This window comes from Micromesistius poutassou, assembly GCF_964030765.1.
Source record: "Micromesistius poutassou genome assembly, chromosome: 4".
Lineage (NCBI taxonomy): Eukaryota > Metazoa > Chordata > Actinopteri > Gadiformes > Gadidae > Micromesistius > Micromesistius poutassou.
The window spans coordinates 11,538,336-11,565,098 of NC_140274.1; the positions used below are offsets into that span (position 1 = coordinate 11,538,336).

Consider the following 26,763-nt stretch of genomic DNA (forward strand, 5'->3'; position numbering starts at 1 on the left):
TTTTATAAAGCGCGACGAAGCCATTGTACAGATTTACTACTTACAAGTTCTTTGTTTTGCACTATTACCCCATGGCTGGTTGTAGCCATGTTTTTTTATTTCTCTCTCTTGGGCTAATTGTGATAAAGATGTGCAAAGACGGTTCAGGTGAGGTTAATGAATGCAAATGTAAGAAATCCACTGACAGAGCCTTTTCAACTGTGGAATTGGTTTATGGGGAAACACTTTCTTTCTAACAAAATGATGATCTGATACTATGTCCAATGTCTGCGTTTAAATCTATTGATTAGGACGTAGCATTGATTGTCAATGCAATGCTACCATATACTTTAATACAAATTTAAACTCATGGTGATTGCACCACAAGTTATCGTATTTTGTAAAAGAAAAAAATGAAATTGCCTTATCTCTATGGAAACCAAATCCAATCTGTTTTCTAAGTTATCCTCACACACGATGAAGTCAGATTCCCGGCTGGTCTTTGCTATCAAAGAAAATGGTTGATCCCAGTGTTGCCTGCTGCCTACAGTCCTATTGTGAATACTATCCTGTGTTAATACCTTCTCTCGATGTTATGTCCAACAAGGCTGTAACCACTACCACTAGCACACAGGCACGCATCGCCTCTCAGCCCTGACCCCTCACCCTCTGTTCTCTTAGCTCAGGGCTGTATTTTCTGGAGCTACTTCTTAACATTTCAGACAACGTAGCATACATCGCTTAAGACAAACTAACAACACGTAAACAACAACAACAGTATTGTACAATCACAGTATCGTAACAGTCAGACAGAAACAAGTTTAAGGTTATATAAATCAAGACACCAAAATAGAAGTCTATTTTCGGGGCTTGTTGATGTAATGTTTTTCTCCATTGGGTATGTTAATGAGGGGCTTTGTGTGTGTGTGTGTGTGTGTCTATGTCTCTGTTCTGAAGCCATGCTCAGCGGCCTGCCCCACACCTGTTGCGTGTGTGTGTGGATGTGTTGATCATGGGAAATGTCACCGCAGCACTTATTTGCAAAAGATCGTTACCTCTGAACAATGCTGTGCCTTTGTTTTAAGCTAGCCTTGCCAACGACTCTTATAAACGTTTTAATTTGAAAAGAAAAAATCACCCTTTGTATCATAAAGTGCAAGCCTGATTCAAACAGTTGAATATCAATGCTGATGGCTATGTTTTAATGAGATCTCTTCTTGTTTCTTATCATATTTATATTTTCCAGATGTACCATTGTCAGTTTTGATATTTTTAGAATTATAATCCATTGATGGTTTTATTTAATTTTTACACAAGCTGTGAAAACTCTGCACTTTATTCCTGAACGTGAACATTTAGACTCTGAGCTGAGGAGCCGAGCGATCTTTGTCGCAGCCTAAATAAACATGTTGCTTCTGAAACAATAACCACCTGTGTTTCTTTATTTTTAATGTGGAAGACATTTCTGTTTCCATCTTAGAAAGCCAAGTGCATGGGCTTTGAAAAAAATAATGTTGGACACCATATGACTGACATATGCCACTTTTATTTGGTGAATAACTCAAATAAAAAGTGTATTTGAGATGATGGCTGTTATGAGTGCCCTTGAATGAAAATATCCTCAAAGTCACAATAAGATAAATATTCAGCTGGGAAGGGTTTACATGTGGATATTTATAAGTAGACACAAAGCAGACATCCAGCGCTGAATACTATGGCTAAAAGTAGGAACAAGAACACTGTCAAATGTGTTACGGATGAAAAAAGAACCAGTGATGTGATGAATAGTATTTACTTATTGAGTGTAGTAAGCATATGAGTAGAAAATTCCCATCAACGTCTGCTACTAATATGATCTTTGAGATTATTCTAACTATCCCACAACAACCTGTCAAACGGCTGCAAAAAGCAGTTTTTCTCAACACACTTCTCTGAGGTTCGTTTGTTGGGCCTCTTTAACAAGTCCCGCCGTCCGCAAGCCCCACCTGCTGGGATTGTCGTGGTTTGGGTCGACGTGTTTGACAAGCGTAGTGATCACATGACCACCGTCTCAAACCATGTGCGATTGTTTTCATTCCTGCTGCAGATTGGGCCCCGTGACGTCACCGGTCTAGGAGGCTGGCTTCCAAAACGGTGCACTGTTTAAAAGCTCCCCACATTATACGCAGTGCGTGGTTGTTACGCTGTAAACTAGGTGAACGAGAGGGAGACAGCCTGTCCCAACGCTGTATGTTGCAAGCTTGCATGTGCCACTGTGATACGTTGTCTAGTTTTTTTGGGGGGATCTACATTGGAGTAATATATAGTTAAATCGGCTTGTGATTGAAATCACTGCGTTGAGCGCTGGGGGAAAAAACTTTGGAATCATGGAAAATATGACCCCAACCAACCGGTTTCGATCTTCAATGTTCAACCACGGTGAGTAGACTAATGTGTGTGCACGGTAGGCCTATTATTTGCTGGATCCCGACTGTCAACAACGTTAAACGACCCCTCTGAGCGCCAGACGCGGTCCGTGCAATGCATGCACTATTGCGCACGACCGAGTCCGTCCTTTGCAATGAGTCGCGTAGCGTCGACTGGGATGTGAAGCATCGACCAGCAACTTGATTTAGATGACGTGACTCACCCACTAAGTTCGTTTATTTAGCTTATTTCGTATATAAGTGTTCGTATTTATTTTCATTGAGAGAGATAGAAAACAAAACTATTCGATCGTTTAAAATTTCTCAATACTGGCTCCCTTCACAGGGCGGATGAGAGCACTAAATGTCCGTCAAATGTCATATAAATAACATAACATACAAGAATGATGTTGTCTGGTCAGTGGCCACACACTATTTTTGGAGAAGCACAGATGGATTGCTGGTGATGCAGATACATCAGTGGCTGCACTGGATGCGGAGATCCTCAGGGACTGGATAAAATGCCGTTGCTTGTTTACTTTAGAGCAGTTGTGAAACGCATTATCTCTGTTTGCCATGCCAGTCAGTGTTTGCCCTTGGCTAAGTGAAACGCATTTTTTTGTTGTTGATAAGCAGCGTTTCGGTCCTGTTTTCTTATGAGCGTGGACTGAAAATGTATTTTTTGGGGGTAAAGTGACACTAGGTTCTATAGTGCATATGTCCTGCATGGTCTATATAGGCATCTGATCGAGTGTAATTAGCGGGAGGATTGAGGCAGTGTTTCCAATTCCAGTCACACATCTGGCTCATCAACACTGGTCCCGTGATGGGTGGGGGGGATGCAGGATGGTGGTGTGAAGACCCAGAGAGCAGGAGAAAGCAAACACTGGGAACTAACCAGGATACAGGAGCTGTGCGCCCTGCAGGGAATATATATTCAGACAAATTTGGTCTGAGGTCAAGTAATTTTTTACTTATCTTGATCATTTGGTCAGTCTTTTAGTGTGATCTGTTTTCTCCAACCTCCCATTGAGGTGGTAACAGAGTAGTAATAAGGAAGAAGTATTTATTTTGGTGAATATCTTTCAATAGTCTGATGTCTTTCAATAGTCAGCTGTCTGTCGTCCTCGCTTTTGATGATTGTCCATAGTGACAACGTAAACAAATACACTGTCTATAAAGTCAATGAATCCCGATATTCATTAATACACATTTTATTAACGTTAACACACCAGACTATCAGACTATCAACTACTAGAGTTCACTCATCGACTTCCCTGCATTTTGGCAATATCTATTATCTCCCTTTCTAGTTTGTGGTCGAACATGGGTACATAAACCGCCTTGTTTACCATCCCCTGTGTCAACACCCTGCACTAATCTATCATTGCCAGAGACGGGTGTTGTCAGTCTTTCTTTTTTATGACTGTGTCTATCTTGTCACCTGAGCTGCCATGAGGTCTATCTAGAAATCCTGCGTTTGTTTAGGACAGAGTCGCTAAGATTCTGGTGGGAAAACCCAGTTACATAACATCTGGAAGGCCGAACTACTGCACCGTGCCCCTGAAACGTGGTCTCACGGCGAGATTGTATTTGTTTAAGTGTATTAACATGCAGTTTTCCTTTGGAACAGGTGTATTGTATACTTTGTATATTCTTTGTGTGTATTCTCAAATGGCATCCAACATATATTGTACCGTCTTCAGATGAATGGTGTGAAGCCAGAGTTAATCAGTTTAAACATTCAGAGTTGCCTTTTTTTAATTTCCCTACCCACTCCCGCATAGCCTACCGCTCCTATTTTTAACTTTAAACTTACTTTGTGCACCGCTCCTAACCTCAATAGAAACCAAAGCCTTAAGAAGTCTTCCTGAATAGATCATAGCCTATTTAACAAGTAGAGCAGCGCCTCCTCCTCTACGGACCACTGAATAACATACACACCATTCATCCGGTGACCTTGGGAAGCACCAAACTAAGTTTACCCGGGAGAAGCAGTTAGGATGGGTGGCACAGTCAGCAATGTCTACTAGCGTTCCACAGGGAGGTTTATGGGAGGTTTATTTTTTTTTATTGGAATGCAGCCATTCCAATACCACTGTGGCCTGGCTAGCATTATCATTGGTGGAGGACCTTTTTTAAATGTAGGTCAAACAAGCAAACGTGGTATCCCTCGCTGTAAGTGAGGAGCCATTACATCTAAGTATAGTCATTTTTCATGGTTCATGTTGTGTATACCCTCTCCAGAATGAGATGGTTGTGATATGTCTTAAGTTTCACGTTAATTGCAGTTGTTCCAGTGTAGGGGCAACCTTGACATCAGTAGTAACATAGATATTTGAAGGAGTAGAGTGAATCAGGGGTATGCATAGGGAATCTACATTTGGCTGAATTAGTATAACACTGTAATTGATCATTCTATTGGCTTTGGAGTCCCAACAGAACTATATTATTTATTATACTCTCTTTTCAAGTTGTGTAGATAATTTGATATGCATCATGTATACAACTAGTAACACGGCTGAATATTTAAACATATACAGCCTTTAGCAGAGTTTTATGCTGCCTTTAGAAGGGTTTTAAACATGCAGCCTTTAAAATTATTTTAAACAGTGCTTGGGGTCACAGATATGCAGATAATTTCAGCTTTTCAGGTACATATGCATTACCGCAATGGCCTGTTTGCAACCAATTTTTGTGTCTGGTTAGATTATCCAATGTATGATCTTCATGAGCAAAAAAGCCATCAAGCCGCAGTTACTGAACTCTCTGGAGTTGAATGGTTCTCAGATGAAATTAGCCGCATGTTGTTAATAATCCCAATTCTTCTTCTTTCCTCATTCTCCACGATTGGTCCTTTTGGTTTGGATTATGACACCATTCCTTTCTGTTCCTGATGTTCCTGTTGCCAGAGTATGAGGTAAGAAAACTGTGTTTTTGTGATCTGTATTGCTGAGTGTGTGATTGAAAGAAAGCTCTCTGCTGAAGGACCTGTTCGTTCACTTCCCTACGAGGTCCTCCATGCAAACACCCGCAATGTGTTGTGCCAGACAGCTCTCTGCCCTGTCCTCAAGGGCTGTGTGTGTGTGTGTGTGTGTGTGTGTGTGTGTGTGTGTGTGTGTGTGTGTGTGTGTGTGTGTGTGTGTGTGTGTGTGTGTGTGTGTGTGTGTGTGTGTGTGTGTGTGTGTGTGTGTGTGTGTTATACCAAACTGCTGAACGATGGGTGTATGCACGTGAACCCAGAATTTCTGGTTCCTTGTCTTACTCAAGTGAGACTAAACACACCCTGATGCTTCCAAGACACACCCAGCTGTATGGAGTTACTGGCCTTTCACTCAAATTATATCCCATACTTTCTTTTCTTCTTCCGAAGCTGGCTAAACTTGTGACTCTTCAGAACAATGAGTCAGCTCTTCTGAATGTTAGCTTTAGTACGGCCACACACTCTCCTCACTCTCTTCAGCCTTCTCAGAGTTGTCCTCTCCTCTTGGCGCTCGAGCGTCAAACTAACAGTCCAGTCCAGGCTAGAGTCCCGCAGCTGTGCTGGGTCCGGCAGGAATTTAGATGGATGCGGTGGTGTGTGTGCGTTTGTTTCCCGAGCACAAACAGTTCACATGAGTGTTGTGGGGGGAGGTGAGTGGTGGTGGTGGTGGTGGTGGAGGGTGGATCTGCGTAACATATGACAGACAACCTTCTCCTCAGCAACATTCTTGGTCTGTGCGACAAAGTGTCAAGTGAGTATCAAGTGGCAAAACACCTCCAGGGGGCCGTCCACACAGAGGTCTCTTACCTGTCAGAGAGGTCTCTCGCCCCGCTCCTGTCAGAGAGAGAGGTCTCTTGCTCCCACACCTGTCAGAGAGGTCTCTCGCCCACACACCTGTCAGCGAGGTCTCTCGCCCACACACCTGTCAGAGAGGTCTCTCGCTCCAGACGGTCCCTTTCCTCTCCCGGGAGGAAGAGGAAGAGGAAGAGAGGGAGAGAAGCATTATCTGATGACACTCAACCAGTGGGACTCAATGAAGTTGTCCAACAGGACAGATGACATGTTGTTGTTTTTTCTGCTCGTCCCTTGAATGGAATGGCATTATATAAACAGATGTGTGTTGAGCTTGTTCCCACTGCCACTGCCAGCAAAAATTGCGGGTCATTACTGTTAATTATAATACAGTAGTCCCGCTCACAATGACCCAACCTGGGTTCCAGTGTTCTAGCTGTAGAACTGGTCAGCCGCCCGAGAGAAAGAAGCTCTGCCCAGCCTGGTTTACCGGGTGTGGTACCCAAGAAAAAGAGGGTGCCATTGTGGTTTCCTCTGGCCACACACACACACACACACACACACACACACACACACACACACACAGAGGGAGTGATGTCACGCAGCTCCGTGGCAGTAACCGCTCCACTGGCAGGGGAAACACACAGTAAAGTCAGAGAACGCAGTCCTCTCCATTGTTTACAGCCAATAAAAGAGAAGCTGTGTCTTATGGAATAATGCCCTCCTATCCCTTCCCATCTCTCTCTCTCTCTGTCACTCTTCCCGTCTGTCTGTCTCTCTCACACACTCAGACATTTGATGCATTCCACTGTGGCTTTTTCTGAACTAGCCATTAGCTCAGATGCCTTCAATCGCCTCCCTAGTCGCATTCCCAGCAGGCTATACTTGGACTTTATTAGCCTATTAGCCCGCTAGCTCCTACAGTTTGTTGCCACTGTGTGTGTGTGTGTGTGTGTGTGTGTGTGTGTGTGTGTGTGTGTGTGTGTGTGTGTGTGTGTGTGTGTGTGTGTGTGTGTGTGTGTGTGTGTGTGTGTGTGTGTGTGTGTGTGTGTGTGTGTGTCATTTGGTCAATGTGGATGTGCACACAGGAAGCTTGGATGGAGATACGTTGTGGTGCCGCACCCCTCCGTCCTTTAATCTTTGGACAAGACAACGACAACAATCCAGAGAGTCTGGTTTGATCTGATAGCATTCAAAGCAGAAGATTTTGCACCAAAAAAGGTTGGCTCAAGACGCAACCCAGAACTCTCGGTTCAGTCTCTGGAATCATAAACAAATGGTGCAGCAGAGCCTTCCTTTCCTGTAGATCCCAATCAGTGTTGTGTGTCACAAAGGGACGTCTGACCGCACTTCTGTATCCAGTGTTTCTGTGGGATGACTGCAGTATAGCTCTCTCATCCAAAGTATTATGATGTCCCATTGAATCCATCACCCGGGAACCCAGAGCTAAACAAGGGTGCCTCTTCAGCTCTGTACCCTCCAGTGCTGTGGGGCGTTGTGTACCACTCATGAGTAGGAGAACCACACTTGTCGCTGTGTGTCCATCTCACAGTCCTTCTCCACCACTCTCGGGCATCATTCCCAGTCGTTGTCAGAAGAGGCTGCTGCTGTTAGTGGGATGACGGGGATGCCCCAGTAGAGTGGCCCGACACCCTGGCTGTGAGAGTGGGGGTGGGGGTGGGATCTTTTTGAACGGTTTGATTTGGAGAGGCAAAACAGTTACCGTCTGTGACCTGGGAATCACTTTCTATCTCCTTCAATAGTTATATTATTTTATTAAATTAAGGCCAGGGTAGGCCAATTCGAGAAACCAGCTAGCCAGCCAGTGCGGTTGGATATGGGACGATTCGGACCCAATGAAATCATTGGATGGGCTTACTACAGGCCTGCGACAGCCACAGAGACATGTTTTTATATTTTTCATATTTTTGTCAAAGCATTTGATTGCTGTTGACAAATAAAGCTTCTGCAATAAATTGCCTATCCTAGCTTTGACTAAAGGCCAATTGTCCTCGGCCAAACCAATGACAATTGTATTATACTTGTATATTGACTAATTTGCTTGCTTACTAACATGTGCATCTGTGAAATGTAATGGGTGGGCATCCCAGTACAGTAGATCGCCTCTGGCAGAGCTGACTTGTATTGGCCTACTGACAGGCTCAGCTTGGCACGTCTCCGTCAATCTAACGGGAATTAATCACTGCTGCTGGCCGACTAGGTTCTGTCTGCCTGTCTTTCTGTGTTATGTCAGCCTGTGCTTGCCCTCCAGCCTTAGATATGTTGGGTTTTTTTTGGTCATCCAGAGGGTCAACCCAGACATTCCTCCTAAGCCACAAAGAAGAAGCTCCTGCCAGTTCCCCGCCCCCCACCCTTGTCTTCCTCATAAATATTTCCCCTCCCAGTTCCCATGGCCCCCATAGGTTCTGCATCGCACCACTTGTTTGTACACCCAAGGTTTTCTGTGGCAGGCTCTGCCTGCAGAGCTCACTTCACTGTGGTGGTGCTGGTCAGTCCAACTACTACATGATGTCACAGCATTAGGCACTGGGATTTGTGGTTATCCCCGCATTAGATGATGCGCCTTTTTTTTAATCAAATTGCTATTCGGTGAGTTTAGTCAAGGAGGACAGACCTGAGTCAGCAGCATTTACAGACAAGACGCCTAACCACACATTAAGACAGGCTTCCCACACTTGAAAGCCATTTATACAAGTCTAAAAACTACAATGGCTAGGCAGAGGCAAACCTGTGCATTTCAAGTCGCTCTGCACAGAGAGCGCAGAGCCATTGTTGTGTGCACATGTGTTAATCTACTTATCTTTGTATCTCAGAGACTGATATATTTAGAAGCAGTGTTTTGATCATAAAACAGGCCTACTGTTCCCAGCTGGACTCTTAAACCCATGAGACAACTCAGCTGTGATGAAATGCATTAATTCCTAATCCCCTTTTGAAGGTAACCTATTATTGATGTACACAGCAAAATGTCTGCCTATTACTCAAACCATTTTATATTTTCATCTAATTAATACCACTTTCTGTTGCACTGTACGGCTTTAACAAACCTCCTTTTGACCAATAAGTACTTGACTCCTTCAGGAAAACGCTACCAAGGCACTTTTCCTGCCAGCTGGCTGGTTTGAAAGACAGACAGCAGTCTGGGCTGTGGGCCAACTTGACTTGATCTTATCTACCTGCATTAGAGAATCAAGATACGAAGAGCTGCATGTAGAGTTCTATTAAAACAACAGTCCCCATCAGATGGGAAATGTGTCAGGTTATTGGCTCCCTTATCCCAAGTGGTAAACATCAGAGCCTCCTAAATACATTTATTCTCAGGGACTGGGAATACCAGTCGCTGAAGATCCAGACCAATTGTCTGAATGTACACATTATTTACCAATTAATTGTAATGCACACTATTGATCAGTCCAACCACGTTTCTGTTCTTTACTTGGCTCCTTGCTCTGTTTGGGAATTCATTAAACTTTTGATTGATAGAGAAAATTGACAACTTAGGCTATTCTATTGTTTCCTTATCCCTTGATATGTTGATGTAATAAAGTTAATTCATGTGATTTTTTTTTTAAGCTTATGTCATGGGTCTTAAGCTTTTAAGCTGTTTGTTGTGGAATTTTTTATTCAGTTTGCTTGATTGGTCTTTGACATTGCATTATGCATCTATGCATGCATGCTTATTTGCGGATATGAGGTGATTGACTGCATGTCTAAACCCAACATGCCGAAGACTGGAGACCATGAGCTGAGTATAATAGCCAGTTCTAGATCAGGCCATCGGGCTGCTGGCCGCTGGGAGAAAATGCCTGTCGAGGCAGGAGGAGGAGGAGGAGGAGGAGGAGGAGGAGGGGGAGGAGGGGGAGGCGGACGAGCGAGCAAGAGAGGAGGAAGAGAGGCTTTGTGAAGATCGGAGAGATGATAAATGACTAACCATGGTTGCAGAAAGTGGCTTATGAATGGTGGCAAAGGATAAATGGTATTGCTGAAGAAGCATTCCAAAATAATTAAATAATGTTAACATCAAAGGCTTCACACTAAATATGAAGGGGATCAGTTGAGGCAAGGCTGTGAAAACGTTGAATACCGTGGGTCTATAGGTTGTATCTAGAATGTGTTCAATATGTATTCCCCAGACCCTTTATCCTCTTAGTGTAGTAGTGGATCCACCATGTCCCTGTCAGCGAGCATGGCCTGCTGACTGTCTGTTTACTCACTACGGGCTGTTTGTTCGTAAAACAAACACACAGGAAGTCATACACTGACAGGCTAAACAAATACTGACAGATTTGCAGAGTCAGAATCAAGCACTTGGGTGTAAGTGAAGCATGGAATGTGGGTGCGTGCTGTGACAGGTTCCGATCATAGGTGTAATAAGTGGGCTGGATGTAAAGAAAATACGGCATGATTCACGTGTGTGTGTGTGTGTGTGTGTGTGTGTGTGTGTGTGTGTGTGTGTGTGTGTGTGTGTGTGTGTGTGTGTGTGTGTGTGTGTGTGTGTGTGTGTGTGTGTGCGTGCGTCATGCTCCTCCACAGTGGATTTTTAAAAGCCTTTTTTCCTCTGTCATTCACTTATGAAAACAACCAAATCAATGGCGCTGGGCACACCAGGTGCATGGTTATGAATGTGTGTTGATGGGTGAATCCTGTGTATCTGCGTGGCTCTACATGCAAACATATTCCATATCTTCCCCCTCAGTGGGCTGAAAGCAGACATCCGGCATGTGGTTGTCTACATATTACTACATATTGCACAATACGTATTACGTATTGTGAAGGTAGTTTTTCTATATTTATCTTGATCAGACCATGTGTTTTCATGGTATAATATCTATCAGGTTATAATGAGGTACCTGAGTAATAGAGATGACATCTATGCTTCACACTTTGCACAAAAATATATAAAAAGAGTGTAAAGCTTTTCACCATCTATTGGTAGGAAGGTGTTTTGTACAGCGTGCATTCTGTGAATGGTTTGAGAGTAGTATGTTTTGAGCCCTAGCCATCGGCTGCAAAGAATGAGATTTTAAGGAGAAGCATTAGTGTACACATGGTGGGATCTTTGAGGACCCACATTGGTCCTGGTTTCTAGGTTGTGGGTTCAGAGGAACCGAGAGAAACATGTGCATCTCATTGGAGGTTCAAAGAGGCCTCATGCGGCTCCTGCATCCCCTCTGCTTTCTGTCCTTTTCCCCTCGCCTTTCAAACGTCTCCTTTATGCTTTCAACCTGGAGTCCTGGTGACACCGCTAACCCATTAAACCAACACAACCCTACTCTGAGGCCATGTTGTGTTCAACGGCCTGACACCACCAGCACCACACGCTACAGGGCCTGACACCACCAGCACCACACGCTACAGGGCCTGACACCACCAGCACCACCACACGCTACACAGCCTGACACCACCACACGCTACAGGGCCTGACACCACCAGCACCACCACACGCTACAGGGCCTGACACCACCACACGCTACAGGGCCTGACACCACCAGCACCACCACACGCTACAGGGCCTGACACCACCACACGCTACAGGGCCTGACACCACCACACGCTACAGGGCCTGACACCACCAGCACCACCACACGCTACAGGGCCTGACACCACCACACGCTACAGGGCCTGACACCACCAGCACCACCACACGCTACAGGGCCTGACGCCACCATTACCACACGCTACAGGGCCTGACACCACCAGCACCACACGCTACAGGGCCTGACACCACCACACGCTACAGGGCCTGACACCACCACACGCTACAGGGCCTGACACCACCAGCACCACCACACGCTACAGGGCCTGACGCCACCATTACCACACGCTACAGGGCCTGACACCACCAGCACCACACGCTACAGGGCCTGACACCACCACACGCTACAGGGCCTGACACCACCAGCACCACCACACGCTACAGGGCCTGACACCACCACACGCTACAGGGCCTGACACCACCAGCACCACCACAACGCTGTACCTTTCTGTTTTTGTGTGCCTGTCTTTGTCTCTATCAGGTCCTTCTGTCTCTCTTTCTGTCTCTTTGTCTCTGTCTATCTCTCTCTGTCTCAGTCTCTGTCCCAACGTGTCACGGGTGCTATGGGTGTTAACTGTGTATCATTAGAGGTGGGCGTGTCCCATGTGCTTTGTGGGTGTTATGTATTGTTAGCAATGTGTTTGTGTGCGTTAGTGTTTTCATATAATCTTCAAAGGTTTAGTGGACACCTATTATGCGTCTTTATGGAGCTTCCTCTAGTATTTAGCAGCCATAATCAGCTAATGACTTCCACATTTTTACTGTCGGTTAACCTCTTCCAGTTTCTTTTTAGAAACCTGCTTATTTGAAAAAGGCGGGTGAGAAACATCCGGTAGCTAAAGAGAAGAGTTACAGGTTGCCATTGGCAACCATTTTATGGACAGACACTGACATATATTCACAGTGCTGTTTATTTATAGGTCAACCTCCCTCTTGGGTTGCATTTAGGAACTCTGTTGTCTTCTTAACAGTTCTACAATATATCTTTCAAATGGAAAGGTGTGTTACCACCTAGGGTGGAGTACAATTACATTTGTTTTAAAATGCATTTTGTTATATAATGTTCAAACAACATTTTTGTGTTGGCACGTTTATCTTACAACACAGTGAGTTCATATGCTTCTGGTATGAGGGAGGCTCTTGTGGGCACTAAAGTTGTTCATCACAGTTCTTCTCAGAATACAGTGTTATCACACACTCATTCATCCATTTAATTAAACTCAAAGGGAAGAGGAAACCAACAGCTGTTGAATGCACAGTTTGCTTTGCTGTGACATCATCTGTTCTCACCTGCTAATTTATTAATAACCCAGGAGAGAATATAGAAATGCTAAAGAACATGGCAGGGAATAAGCTTTTAAAAAGAGTTATGCTGCGTTTATGCCTATGGTTTGGAAAGCCTTCCAGATCTGTTGTGGGCCACACTATGGGAAATATCATTGATATCTGATTGTGGTTGTTTTCCTATGATGGTCAATTTCCAATATATTAAACATACAATCAGGATTCTTGAAAGGATGGTACATTGTTGCAATTGAAGAAACCTTGGTTTAGGTATTCTCTTGAAGTATTAAAAGTGTGCCCATATCGTGTTGCACTTGTGTGTGTGTGTATATATATATATATATATATATATATATATATACATATATATATATATATATATATGCATGCTGTGGTTCTACATATAGCGTTGATAGCTAATGCCAATTTGTTGTATCTGCCTAGGACGATAGAAAGTGTCATCATTGGAGAGCATCTCTACTCAACTCTTGATCATGGCTAAGTGAGCGTTATGGTCTTCTTGACTCAAGACTATGGCTTGAAATTGTTTTCTCTGGGGAAGTCAAGGCCTACACAGTAAGTGGGACTGAAAAATGTTATGCAATGGTAGCAGCTATTGCATAACATCACGAAGACAATATCCCACACACATTTTAAACAAACAAGGGCAGAATTTCATCTGCTAGACTTCTTCCAGATATGAAAAAGCAGTTCATGTTTGTTTTGACTGTTCACTATCCACCACCATAAACACAAGGAGTATTTATTTTCAAAAACCCAGGCTTTAGCCTATCCAACATGCCTCTGGAGGTCCAGGGTGTTGATGTATTTATAAACCCCCTACCAGTCAAATTAGCCTTGATTGAATGCTTCCTGCAGTACAGTATTATCCCCGGTAGACCTTGCTGGCAGCCCCGTTGTGAAGTCGCTCCCTTCTTGGTTCTCGTCCATTAAGGTCAGTGTTGGCCACCTCTGAATGAGAGGTCTAGTTATGGTAATGGTGTTGCCGGGGACCTTGCACCGCTGCCCGGTTGGGAGCGCTGGGCATCCTGCCCAATGGGGTGCCCCTTTGTCTGAAAGGTTTCCATTAGAGGGGGATCGCCAGGCGGTGCTTCGTCATATTTCACGCATACCATTCAGTCTTTTCAAGCAGCAAAGAATCTGTCCCAGAGGAGTTACACATATAGCTAGATAAACTACAAAAACCTCCTTTTTTGGGAGGAGGGGGGAGACATGGTGCACTTGAGACTTGTAGTATGAGGGTTTCTCACAGCAAAGCAACAAGTATTTATCTTATGTATACCCATGTGTGCAGTTTAATCAATCCTTTTTAAGCGGTTCTGCTTTGTTATATTTGGCTCTAGATGTTATGTGTTCAAAATGTGCGGTCACTGAACTACTCTGGTCTTTCACCTGGGAAGTAGCCTGCATTGTACAGGAAGACATCTGAAGTACTTCCTCTTTCTAATCCACGGCCCAGTCGGGCCAAGTGGACCATAGGTCTGGCCGGTTGAACTGGGTCTCTGCTGCTTGCTGCCTTGGTAGCTCTCCTCTAGCTGCTGGTGTGTGAGCTATTAATAGTTAGCCTGAGAATCCAGACTTTGGGTCAGCAATTAGACTTCGGCTAGCATGGAGGAGAAGCCATTGTTTTATAGAAACTAAGCATTTTTGACATTCTTTTTTATGTATTTCATCTTAAACAGGCCTCTCCGCAGAGAAAGAGCCAATGTTTTAAGTGTAGCCACTGTATTGCTTAAACTATACTTAGTTGTTTTTTTGTGTTCTACAAAGTGGAACGTTCTGAGGCCCATGTGACGTGTCCCATTTGCCGGAAATATTAAATTAGACTTTTTTTAATTTATGGGATTAAAGGCCTTTTGAGCTTGTTCAACCTATGCATATTGAGAGAAGTACAGTACTTCTCCCAACTTGGAAATGTTTGACAGATCTCAAATCAGTTGATTTTCTTAACAATAGATAAAATGTTCTTCATGCTTTTATTTTGTTTCTTAACCATTTCCTGCCTGTGACCAAAAAATAAGACCAAGTAAAACTATTAACATTCACATTGAGAAAGTAACCCCAAAATAGGTAAACCTAAGAAGGATCGAACAATGGCATCATGGCAACTGTGATCATGGATAACAGTTGGTTGTTTTAACACCTCCATACCCCGTGAGCTGACACACAGAGGAAGTGTAAAACTGAAATTGCATGTTATCATTTACTTTTCTTTCTTTCTTTCTTTCCTCCCCTGCTCTTATCCACCCATGAATGAAGTGGCCTATAGCAATTAGTGATATGCTTGCCTAGTTAAATAGGTATGGGCCACTAGTTGGTATGGCCTCAATAATGTTGCACAACACATCCTAAAGCTAAACCAGGCACATTACTATGACAACTTCCAAAGCATCATTGGCATTTGGGTTTTTAAAGGGCCAGTTCACTTTTTGCTTTCTCTGTTCTCTACACATCAACAATGCAATGGGTGTTGCACCCTTACTGCTAGATGCCACTAAATCCTACACACTGCACCGTTAATGTCTGTTACCTGGTAGAATTAAACATGTACTTTTCTTAATTGTGCATTGTGTGACATTTATAAGCCCTTCTGATTGGCTCTCTGGGGTTTTGAATGGCATGATGAATGTCACGGTGTGTTAGACATCTGCGGGAGGCCGTGTGTCTAGCTGGGTGCATGACGCTTTAATATTATTTCTCCCATTTCTCATTAACAGTGCTCCTTAACAATATAAATAGAATGATTAACAGAACACTGTGAAGGATAATTAATCATTCCACTTGAAAGGTTCCACACATATGGTTCAACTTGATCAAATATCTATTTTTATGTAACTTTCAATAATGAAAGAGAAATTGTATAAATGTTGATCAATGCAATTTGTTTTCAATATGGTCCACTGAACTGAGTACTAGCCTCCCAATGTGTCCGAGCCCCTGTGCTGGCTTCTCTTCTGTCCATGTAGATGAGTGAGCAGGCCGTGCCCAGTCTAAATAGATATTAACATGCCCCACTGACTGTACCAAAACACACACTCCCCAGGGTAGCAGTTAGCTAAACAAACCAGTGGTCACAGCCCTTTGCTGGGATTGACCACAGCAGACCATAGTTATTATTTAGTTATTTGGTTCCATTGACCCATTATTTTAATCTGTGTGTGTGTGTGTGTGTGTGTGTGTGTGTGTGTGTGTGTGTGTGTGTGTGTGTGTGTGTGTGTGTGTGTGTGTGTGTGTGTGTGTGTGTGTGTGTGTGTGTGTGTGTGTGGATCCTTCTAGTATTTTCCTTCTCGTCCAGACTCTGTTTTCTGCGACTGCTGCCTCTCTGCCTCGGGCAGCCTATCAGCATGATAACAGCCTTCATGTTTTCTTGTAATACGGTCATCCTCCGCTGTTGCTCGGTGTCTCTGGGCTCTGCAGAGGACCGGTGTCTGTCCGTGTGTCTGGTGGTTGCCTGCTGAATGGTAAGTTTAGCACGCAGCATCCGTCATCTGTGTTATGACCAGGAGCTGTATGATAACATAGGCTGTATGTAGTGTAGTGTAGTACTCACGCTCTCCATAGACCAATAACCTGACTTGGCTTGAAGAAGATCCGTTTTCATTCACTTAGTTTATTATTGTGTCTGCTTGACAGAGATATGCTCCATGATGGATTCCTTGGCTGTTTATTTAAGGTAGCCATCTGCTCAGACCCGACTCGAAATATATAAGGTTTGAGAATGAGCTTGTCATAGATCATATCATCACTGTTGCTAATGTCCAAATCACAAGGTGTGTGTGTGTGTGTGTGTGTGTGTGTGTGTGTGTGTGTGTGTGTGTGTGTGTGTGTGTGTGTGTGTGTGTGTGTGTGTGTGTGTGTGTGTGTGTGTGTGATTTCCCCTTCCAGCTGTTTAGTATGTGGTTGTGAACCGTGAAAGGTTGTGCAGATATTGCATACGCCCTCGGCGAGGCTGCTGGTACCCTATACAGGGGGCCTTAGCTGCCTTGCATGTGTGGGGTCTCGTGGTGGTTCTGTCACAAATAAGCAGCTTGGCAAGGCATCCAAGCGCTACCCTGCAGTATGTGGACTTGTGGGGTTCAATGGGCACATGTTTTGTGGTTTCCTGGCTTTTTTGTATGTGTGCACGTTTTTATGTGGCTTTTCGGTGGCTGCGAGATTAGAGAAGTGGGCTGCATCTGTGAAGGGAATGGGCACGAAAGATTAGTGGGGAAGAGGACAATTAAGCTAGAGTTTATGTTGAGGCCCAGGCCAGAGGAACCCCACCCCAGACTCCACTTGTACACCATGGCTGAGGCTAGGACTCGATGACAAGCAGAATTGTAGGATTTTTCTTCTTGGAAATCTTGGATAGGGAGTAGATAATTTTAGCTGGACTGGAAATGTTTGTGTATCTAGTTTCTAGTTTTGTACCTTTGCAGAGTTTAATGTTTGCCTTAAGATAGTAAGATGGATAGAAGATAGTAATATAGCGTGATGTGTTTTGATTTTAAGGACAAAACTTTTTGGTAATCTTGGTTTTGAATATTTTGTGAATAGTCGATTAATTCACTGGTAAAAAAAATATTTGGATATTTTTTTTAGTCTGAAAGATTTGAGCCTGATGACTTTGAGTCATTTGGAAACTATTGGGAGAAGATGAACATCTTTGGTTCATGGCCAACAGCCATACTTTATAATCGCCCAGGGAGAAGTCATGTTGTGGTAGGGTGTCAATCAAAGAGGCCCAGGAATACAAAAAAATGTTCTCTGTCTGTCCTTCCCTCCCTGTGCTATGAACACTACACCCATCTTTAAAGTACAAGAGATAACCCGAGGAACCGATCTGTTGCTAGGGAACTGACCCCAGATGCATCAGGAAACCATGCGGTTGGGGAGTGCGGTGGATGAGCTGCGAGTTCAAGAGTACAGTCTCATTGGGAAAGTCTAGACAACAAGTCATATGCCAAGGAACCGTACAAACCTCATATCAGTCAATTCTGTCAGCCACCTCCAGACTGAACAGCTGATCAGTTGATGGCTAACGGCCAACAGTGGGACCCATGGCCCTGCTTAGGGAACATCTTGTGTTTTTAGTTGTTGAGGTGGCATTGTCAAATAAATCGATACATGCTTTTACTTGCACTTGTGCTGGTTTTGAGTTTCGCTATTCAGCTTATGACAACAATGATCTGGGAAATATATCTAGATAGTTGCTGGAGAGAACAAAAAGAACAAAGTAAGAAGGCTCTAGTCATTTGAAGTTTGGTTCTAAAACTAGACTCCGTCAGCCACAAAGGATGTCATGCCCAGACGCTGACATCACTCCCGTCCCGTTTGATCTGTTTATCACACGGCACAAACACTGCTCCACAGAGCTTCCGTTTCGCTGGTATCCTCAACATGTCGATAAGGCCCCCGCTAGCAGCTGAAGGTATCACAGGAGGTACGTCTGTGTTGCTGCAGGGCCGGCGTGGGAGACAGACAGATAGGTGTGGAATGCAGTGGAACAGAAGCAAGGTCCCACAGCCTTCCCTTGACTTCCACTTTCACCGGCCATCCAGAGTTCACCAGAGAACAGATGTTTTGTCTGTTGCAGCTTTTCTCCTCATAGGTGTCGGTTTCCCCTAACTGGGTTTGGGTATCGCCACTTAAAATAAACAAGAAAATCACCTTCCAGACCGGAAAAAAAAGGCAATTTGTTCTATGGTGGGAAATGTGCTATGCAGCGCTGCAGTACAAACCGCAATGTAGGGGTCAGTGAACAGCAATAGACATAATAATCTCCTAAGTTTTGTATAATAGCTAAATATAAACAGTAATATTTTCTTTCTCTGCCAAATGTAGAAGGAAAATAAGAATTTGCATCGCTAACTACAAACCCTCTTGTGGCTTTGAAAATGTACATCATAGCTTATATTTGTGTGCGTGTGTGTGTGTGTCCGCGGAGCATTAGCGTTTAGCATGAACTTCCAAACTGAAACGGTACATCTGATTGAAGTTTTCCAGCTGTTTGAAGTGATAACCGTGCTGCGTGTTCAGCAGGTCACACCGTATACCATGCAGTCCTGTCATCCATGCTGATCAGACCGCTTTCCTGGTATTAAGCACCAAGTGGTTACGAGCATCACACTTATCATTAATGCTTTCCATATGGCTAACTATGTTTTGTTTTTTCATGTGACTCGCTATAGAAGATGGATGTTATTGGAGTGTCAGCAGAATAGAAATGGGGCTAAAATAAGCCCTCCTGACAGCCTTTGGCCTTGCTGGAGACCCCGTTCCAGCCTGTGGTGCTGCAGAGCTGGCCGTCTGCCTGCGCTCTGATCACAGTGAGGTGGATGACAGCCAGTTCTGTTTCAACAGGGCAAGGAATCTCTGGTAAATGCTGATATAACCTGACACTGACATTCTGTTGAATGGCAAAAGTCCATAAATACATTGAGGTCCAGTTAAAATGTTCAACCTATTGACAAATGAACACAACCTGGAATTAATTATTTTCTGATTATTTTCAGACTAATGTCGGAATAATCCAGGAAAGAAGAGAGGGGCTCCTCTCTTTTTCTTATAGACGTTGGGGTGTATAGAGGGAGTGTATTTCTGATCTTCCCCAAGGAGACTCTTATGATATGGGTAGGAGGGTGGACCACCATGGAGGTACTGCTGCTGGGGGAAGGTGGAAAATGAGCTTTATATTTTAAACACAGTGTGAAAGTAGCTAGCCTCACACTAACACCACTACTGCTAGAGGCAGACTTTCACAACTTTCACTGCTTCAATCGTATTTTTCATGGCTCTGTCCGTTTTAACTTCCTCCTTGTTGCCGTGCTGAGTTTATTAACATATTTAAGGCCTCTTGGAACTTTTTCAGAGATTATTATCTCCGTTGGAGGCCCAGTTTCCCAGCTAATTGAATAAGTAGTGAACAAGATGGATGTCTGGATTGATGCTGGTTACAGTGGAAAGACTTTAAGTAATGGCCAACTAAAGCCTTCTAATGTCCCCTCAAATTGATGAAAAGCGAATGTTTTCATTTCTCAATGGAATTCTCTCGGCTTGATGAAAAATGCCTTTGAACAATGGAGAGCCTAATTCTTCTTTACCCAATGGGATTTCTGCCCCAGTCGCCCCCCACCCCCAATGGAAGTACAGCATTCACCGCAACCTCCTGTCCCATTGTTGCACTCAGAGAGCGAGGGAAAAAACAAAATGGGGGGGGGGGGTCAAGTTCCTTCACAGCACCGCATTTTTTTCTCTCCCTCCTATGTCCGATAAAGCAGGCCTAATTGAATGGAGGAGGAAGTGCAGGAAGTGTAGGTTCGGCAGATCTAGAGTCTACTGGTGGAACAATATTTATGTTCCTGCGCAGTGGATGGATTCCTTGGGAGTCAGTGGGAGTGAGTTTCTAATACACCAACCTGTTCCTTTTTACGTTCTCTACACTTTAAGGGACCTTTTCCATTACTAAGCTGTATGGTCCCACAATGAAGTTTGTGCAAAGTTTGTTCATAAAACCACAGCACTGTTTGTCAATCATAATATGCAATTAAAAAATAATACACATGCATTGTGAACATTATCAAGCAAAGCAATAGGTGGCACTATACTCTCTTACTACTGCCTTCTTCCCTCCATTCACTCAATTAGCAAACAGAGAGGATGGAAGAGAGTGTTGTTGATGCACACATTGCTCTATACATTAATTATAAATGGAAAATATAAATGGAAAATCCATGTAGATCCATAAACAATGGCACTATGCAGACTATGGATCACCGTTGTGTTAATGCAAACAGTATTATTTTGGTATCGCTACTTGAATCACAGGACCGAGCTGGTATAAAGGCTACCAGGGAAAAGATAGTGTAAGATGATAACAACATAACGCTATGTGCAACAATTGAATCTGTGTTCTAACTCTTGAAATGTATAAAGTGGAACATAATAGAGTACTATTTCATTCAAAGGCAGTGGTATCTTTTCCCGGTCACCAATGCACAGATCTCACCCGAGAAAACAGGCTTCTTTCAAAGCCAGTTTGCGAGCAGCACTACCCTAAGCACATGTAGACGCTCTGTTACAAACATAGAACAACAACAATAAAAACCCAGACACAAGAAACAACCTCCATGTCTCTCTGGGGTCGTTTGTGGGGATCCGACCAGAACCCAGCCCTGCGATGCCAGATTGCAGTGGTTGTTTGTTCATCTGCACTTCGGTATGCACTGTTTTCTGTGGCCGCTCTATTAGTGTCGTGGATTTGATCAAGGAAATCCTCCCATGGCCCCGCCTCTAGGCCCTCCACCGGATGATTTGGGATATGATCCGCACTCAAAGGCCCTCTAGTGTGTGTGTGTGTGTGTGTGTGTGTGTGCTCATATGTATGTAGCATGCGTGGGGCTGTGTAAAGCCGTCCCCCTAGATCAGTAGGCCACTAAGGAAGATCCTTGATAACCATCCCCAAGATGAGGGTCAAGCAGGAGGATTAAAGCTTCAGCCAGATGCTGTCTGTCCTGTTTCCTGATGGGGAGATGTGAGAACAACATTCTTTCTAGGATTTTCCATCAATGTATAATTACTTGGCAAAGGCATCTATACATTTTGGTCGTTTCCTTTTTGTTATTGTGTTTGATGTGAGACGGTTGGTCCAACTGGACTCTGGATGTTTATACCTTAGTTTCGTGCTCATTTCACCCACCATGCTTAGAAGTGGTTTTTCTGGGGTCTTATCATTAAGCCAGCTTTTCTTTACTTTCCTTACAGCAGACAATTTACACAAGATCCAAAGAAATTCTGTAATTACAAAGCCTCAGCTCCTTGAGAATGAATGATTAAAACAAGAGCTCCCTAAGCATATAAGCCTGGCAGATTATACAGTAAGGCTTTTGTGTGTGTGTGTGTGTGTGTGTGCGTGTGCATGCGTGCGTGCGTGTGCGCGTGTCTTGGTTTAAGGTGGCAAGGCCACTGTTGTGGAGCCCCCCTGCAGAGCAGCAGCCTCTCTGAAGTCTGAGGATCACATCAGGCTGCAGCAGCATTGGTCCCTCCCACAACCTGCACGCCAGCCACACATTGGCTGAAACTTGAGGAGAAGGGGCGGGGCCATCTGGATATTTCAGACTGACAGTGGGTGAAATGGAGCTTGTAGGAGTGTGTATTCAAGATGTCTTTCCAGCCTAAATGCGAGTTGGCATAGCTACTGGAGTGAACATAAATAGAGGAGGTGTGGTTATGTAATGAGGGGTGCCCTCAGGAAAGATGCTGTTTACTTTGGTCCATCTTATCTCCTGGCCTTGCTGGTCCCATTAAGAGGATTTATACTGGGAAAAGGATGTATACTGGCAAAAAGATAAGTATGGCAGAGAACTCTGACCCAAACATTGATTCAGAGGTATGTACTTTCCGATCGTGTATGTGTGTCTGTGTGTCTGTGTGTCTGTGATGCAAGTGACTGGGCCTTTGGCCATTTGCTCATGTATATTGCAAAAGGAATCCATTTCATACCGGCTAACTGCTGTTTGAACAACTTACTTTGCAGTGACCCTACTTAGCTGATTGCATTGGAATCTTATAGATGATCAAGATAGAGGATGTAATGGAAGTCTTAATGGAATGAGATTGTTAATGGTAAAGTGAAGTGCACCTGAATACTAGTGACTGGCTGGAGCAGAGCAGGGATGCTAAAGGCTTATGAGTGCTAATGTCATTGGATACTGGTGTGTAACATGACCTGGTGTCTATTACAGGAGAGTCAAAGAGTATACCACAGTACCACAGCATCGCCTTTTTGGTCCCCTGTTAACGCTGATTGTTAGCTGATGGGTCTTAATTGTCCCTTGCCTTCTTTGTGTGTGTGTGTGTGTGTGTGTGTGTGTGTGTGTGTGCGTGTGCGTGTGCGTCTGTCTGTCTGTGTGGTCTACACATGTCCGTCATAGCTAAGCCTGTGTACCCACTAGCTAGCTTCAGTCTGACAGTGAGGTCTCACAGACCTCTGCTTTAACCAGCCAAACAACCACATCATTCACACAGCCGGGCCAGCATGCTCACTGCTGCACCACCTGCCACTGGCTGCACCACAAGGGCACCCTCTCTGCCATTCAGGGGGCTTCTCACACTCTACAAATATCACCTTATTTAAACAAAGTGCATTTAGCAGGTGGATAATGATCATGTTGTTCATAAGGCATTGTTTTATGAAATTGTCATTTCCTTTTGTAGTACTGAATGTCTTTACTCAAAATCCTTAGTGGGGACCTACTGTTGAGGAAAGCTCCATGACTCCATTTCCCATGGTGCATAGTTTGTTGTTAACAGATTCTTAAAGAGCAGACTGCTGTTGAACTGCTAAGGCTATAAATTAAGTTTAACAGAGACTCTGCAGTTTACATGAATGGTTGCACCACTGTGCATCCTTGTCTTTTCTTAAAGAAGCTCAAAACGGTCCCTTCTCTCAAATGGTAATCTGAGAACAGAAATGAACTGGGGGGGAAAAAAATGAACCAAGTATTTTTTGAGCTGTGCAGCTAGCATTGTTGGGGCTGTAAATTGCTCTGTTGACTCAAATGTTCACAATGTTGAAAAGGGCTTTCATCGCACAGAGGCTTACAACAACATCAACAACACATAGAGTATTTTTTTTTACAAATGTCTGAGTCTTAATTTCCCAGATTGTAATGGTAGGCTTCCCCCCCCCCGGCCCCCCTCGAGATAGTGGCCTTTTCTGTCTCCAAGTCATAATCTCTCATTACAGTGGCAGTTGAACTCAACACTGGGCTCCAACATCAACAAGCAGCACTGCAGTCAGCATGTTCTCAGCCACACTATCTGATGATGCTGCGCTCGTGTCCCTTTTCTAATTGGTTCTCAAGGACGGTGTGTAGACTCCCCCGCCCCATGGACCCTGTTAAAAGTCCCACTGTGAAATCTCATTCAAAGTTCATTCAAAAGTTGACTGTTGTTTTAATTATGACGGATGAGTGACCTGCTTCTTGCCCTCTACTCATAGCATCGCAGTAGTTTTTATTCTCAGGGTTTATCGCGTCCCGGTGCATTTGTTATGCTGCTGTCAACACAGCCGAGGTAATGGATTGGGATGTGGTCAATTGGTTGCACTGCGCCCACTTACTCAGCACACAAGATGACAAACAGGACATTCCAGGACCTCCTCTCTGCCAGCCTGCACATTGGAGATTGAGCACTAACTTCGTTCAGCAGCGCCGGAAACATTTCAGGGTCCCGGCATGAACGTGGTCGTACACACACACACACACACACACACACACACACACACACACACACACACACACACACACACACACACACACACACACACACACACACACACACGCACGCAAGCACGCGCACACGCACCCGCGCCCGCTTCAATGCGTTTTAAAGACTGACATCGTCTTGTGTATTATGAAATATGTAACAATATGTAAATAATATGTGCATACATGGCATTTCTACAATCGAGTCCAGTACATCAATAACATGTTTTTCAAACACATTTTGACATATTTTTCCTGTAGTTGAAGTAGAGTGCCAAGAAGAAAGATTTGCTGTGGCAGTCCTGTGTGTGGCTTCAGCTGCCACCTGGGACCACAAACAGCCACTGTCTCATCCATTTGGTCTACAGAATACTAGAAACCTGCACATCACTGAGCCGTCAACATGGCACTGTGCCCTATTGCGTCCACTGATAATCCTGCCATTTATGGAGATTCCTGCCAAGTATAACTAATTACATTTGGTAATAATAGGGTAGTCTCTGACATGAGATTGAATGAGTTGTGTTTGGCGTTGTGCACTTGCAGATGGGTCAGTTTAACGTGGATGTGTGTTTGTAGTGTAGCCAGTCAATAGCATGTCCTCTAATCATATTGACAGATGAGGCCTCACTCATTGACCCACATTGTTGTTAATTGGCTGATGGGAGTTATCAACAACTAGGTCTGGAAATGGCCCTAGTATCAAAGTACATTAGTCATTTCCTAGGGATCTAATAACTCTGGTTTGGTAGAAATCTGCATAGTCTGTTCATTTTGGTGGAGGCTGGCAGTTTGGCCTCTACCACCTCTTAAGGATTTGGCCCTTTCCTTTTTTCCATCCACACACTCTCACATAGATTTGTTATTTCTGTATTTTGTCCTGTTAAACCCATTCCTCATTAAGTCGCTCTATTTAGGAGAGACTTATGAAGAATGCAAGTTTTTTTAATTTACAAAAAGTTTTTCACGTAAGCATCCCAATACTTTGCAGCCAGTTCCCTGCATTTGCTTTTTAAATTGCCTTCCCAGGAGAATTCCTGTCCCTTTGCCTTAGGCCAAGTAATGAACCTTTCGGCTTACATATAAATAACCTTTTAATCCCCTCATACAAATGAACAACTCCATTCCCTTACGTTGAGTGATTCAAAAGCTCTTTTTGGTCAGCCACCTCATTAGTTTCACTGGATCTAGCTAGCCACCCTGAACCCAACTGCAACGCCAATGTCGACGGCTGTTTCAGTGGTTTTGGGCTGAAAGGAGACCCGTTTGAATAGCTTCTGCAGAAGGGACTCAAACCGTTTCAAGAAAGTCTCTAGCAAAGTGGAAAAGTTTGTCTGTGGAAAACCTATAAACAGTGTAAAGCTTTCCTCTACATCCAACTGTTTGTAAGCCACAGTTGTAAGCAACCCTGGTGAATAAAACGCCGGTCCTCCCCTCTCAGGAAGTGGGTAGATGGCACAGTAATCCTGAGGTCTGCTGCTTCAGAGGACTTGGTGCCAGGCATACCAAGTAGCTCAGATGGATGTTCTGCTATGGTCTGGGATGGATGATGTCATGGCCACTGGTGCTCTCTGTTACAGTTGGCTTTGTTCTTGTGCATTGGGAGTCTCTGTTCATGGGGCTCGGTTTGTTGGTTTTTCTAGGGGTCTATTACATCCCCTGCCCCATGCAGACAAAGATCTAACACCTTTTCGGGATTGGTCGGCATTCAGGAAGGATTCTTAAATAAACGATGTGATCCCTGAATGAAGCGTAAACCTTTAGTCTGAGTAAAATCAGTTCAACCACAGGACAAACATGGGATGTGAGAACAATGAGACCTCGTGAAAGACTCTGTGGGATTCTGTGGGCATTTAGCCAACTCTTTGCCATAAACATGCCGCCCATTGTAAAATGCAAACACTATTGGTTAAAACATGTATACAACAGGTAGGTTATCCCTGCTTGCTGCTCTAATATTGACATTACCAACAATCTTTTTTAAGAACAAATGTATACAGCAATAATCCAACTTGGGACTCAGTCATGAATCAACTTGGACCCAAAATGTCCCAAACATATTAAGCAAAGCAACAATGGTGTATGTTCTGGCTAGCTTCTTCTGGTCCTGGGTCTGGGTTGAGCTTGTGAATGACAGTGAACCACAGTGTTACATCAATGCAGACATGGGCCCTGGGGCAGTGGTTTGAGCTCAATGGGCTGAAGGACACTGTGACCTGCTGGGATGGATGGGAGGGTATAAAAGGTTTATGGACACTGTTCTTCTTCTGGTTTGGGCTCCTGCAGTGTGAATACAGACCAGGTTCCACAGAGCTGAGCAGACAAGTTGTTTTACACAGAGAGAGCCGTAGGTAAGGTGCTGCAGGACAGGTGAGGTCTTTCATGGGTTGGAGTTTGTAGTCTGTATGTGCTAGTGTGTATTGGGAGAGGGACCTGACGTTTCTGTAAGTTGAGGTTAGTTGGCCTGGTTAGGCAACTCACCTTTTAGAGACGAGA

The 26,763-nt window shown here is 44.1% G+C and overlaps 1 protein-coding gene across 2 annotated transcripts in view; it reads left to right on the forward strand.

The window, feature by feature from the left end:
• The first annotated feature begins 5,196 nt into the window (after positions 1-5,196).
• septin4b (septin 4b) overlaps positions 5,197-26,763 on the forward strand; it is a 31,860-nt gene continuing 10,293 nt past the window's right edge. For both annotated transcript variants that reach the window (XM_084467475.1, XM_084467474.1), the window contains exon 1: positions 5,197-5,304. In XM_084467475.1, coding sequence (XP_084323601.1) covers positions 5,281-5,304 — 24 coding nt within the window. In that variant the 5' untranslated portion in view covers positions 5,197-5,280. The remainder of the gene's footprint in view (positions 5,305-26,763) is intronic.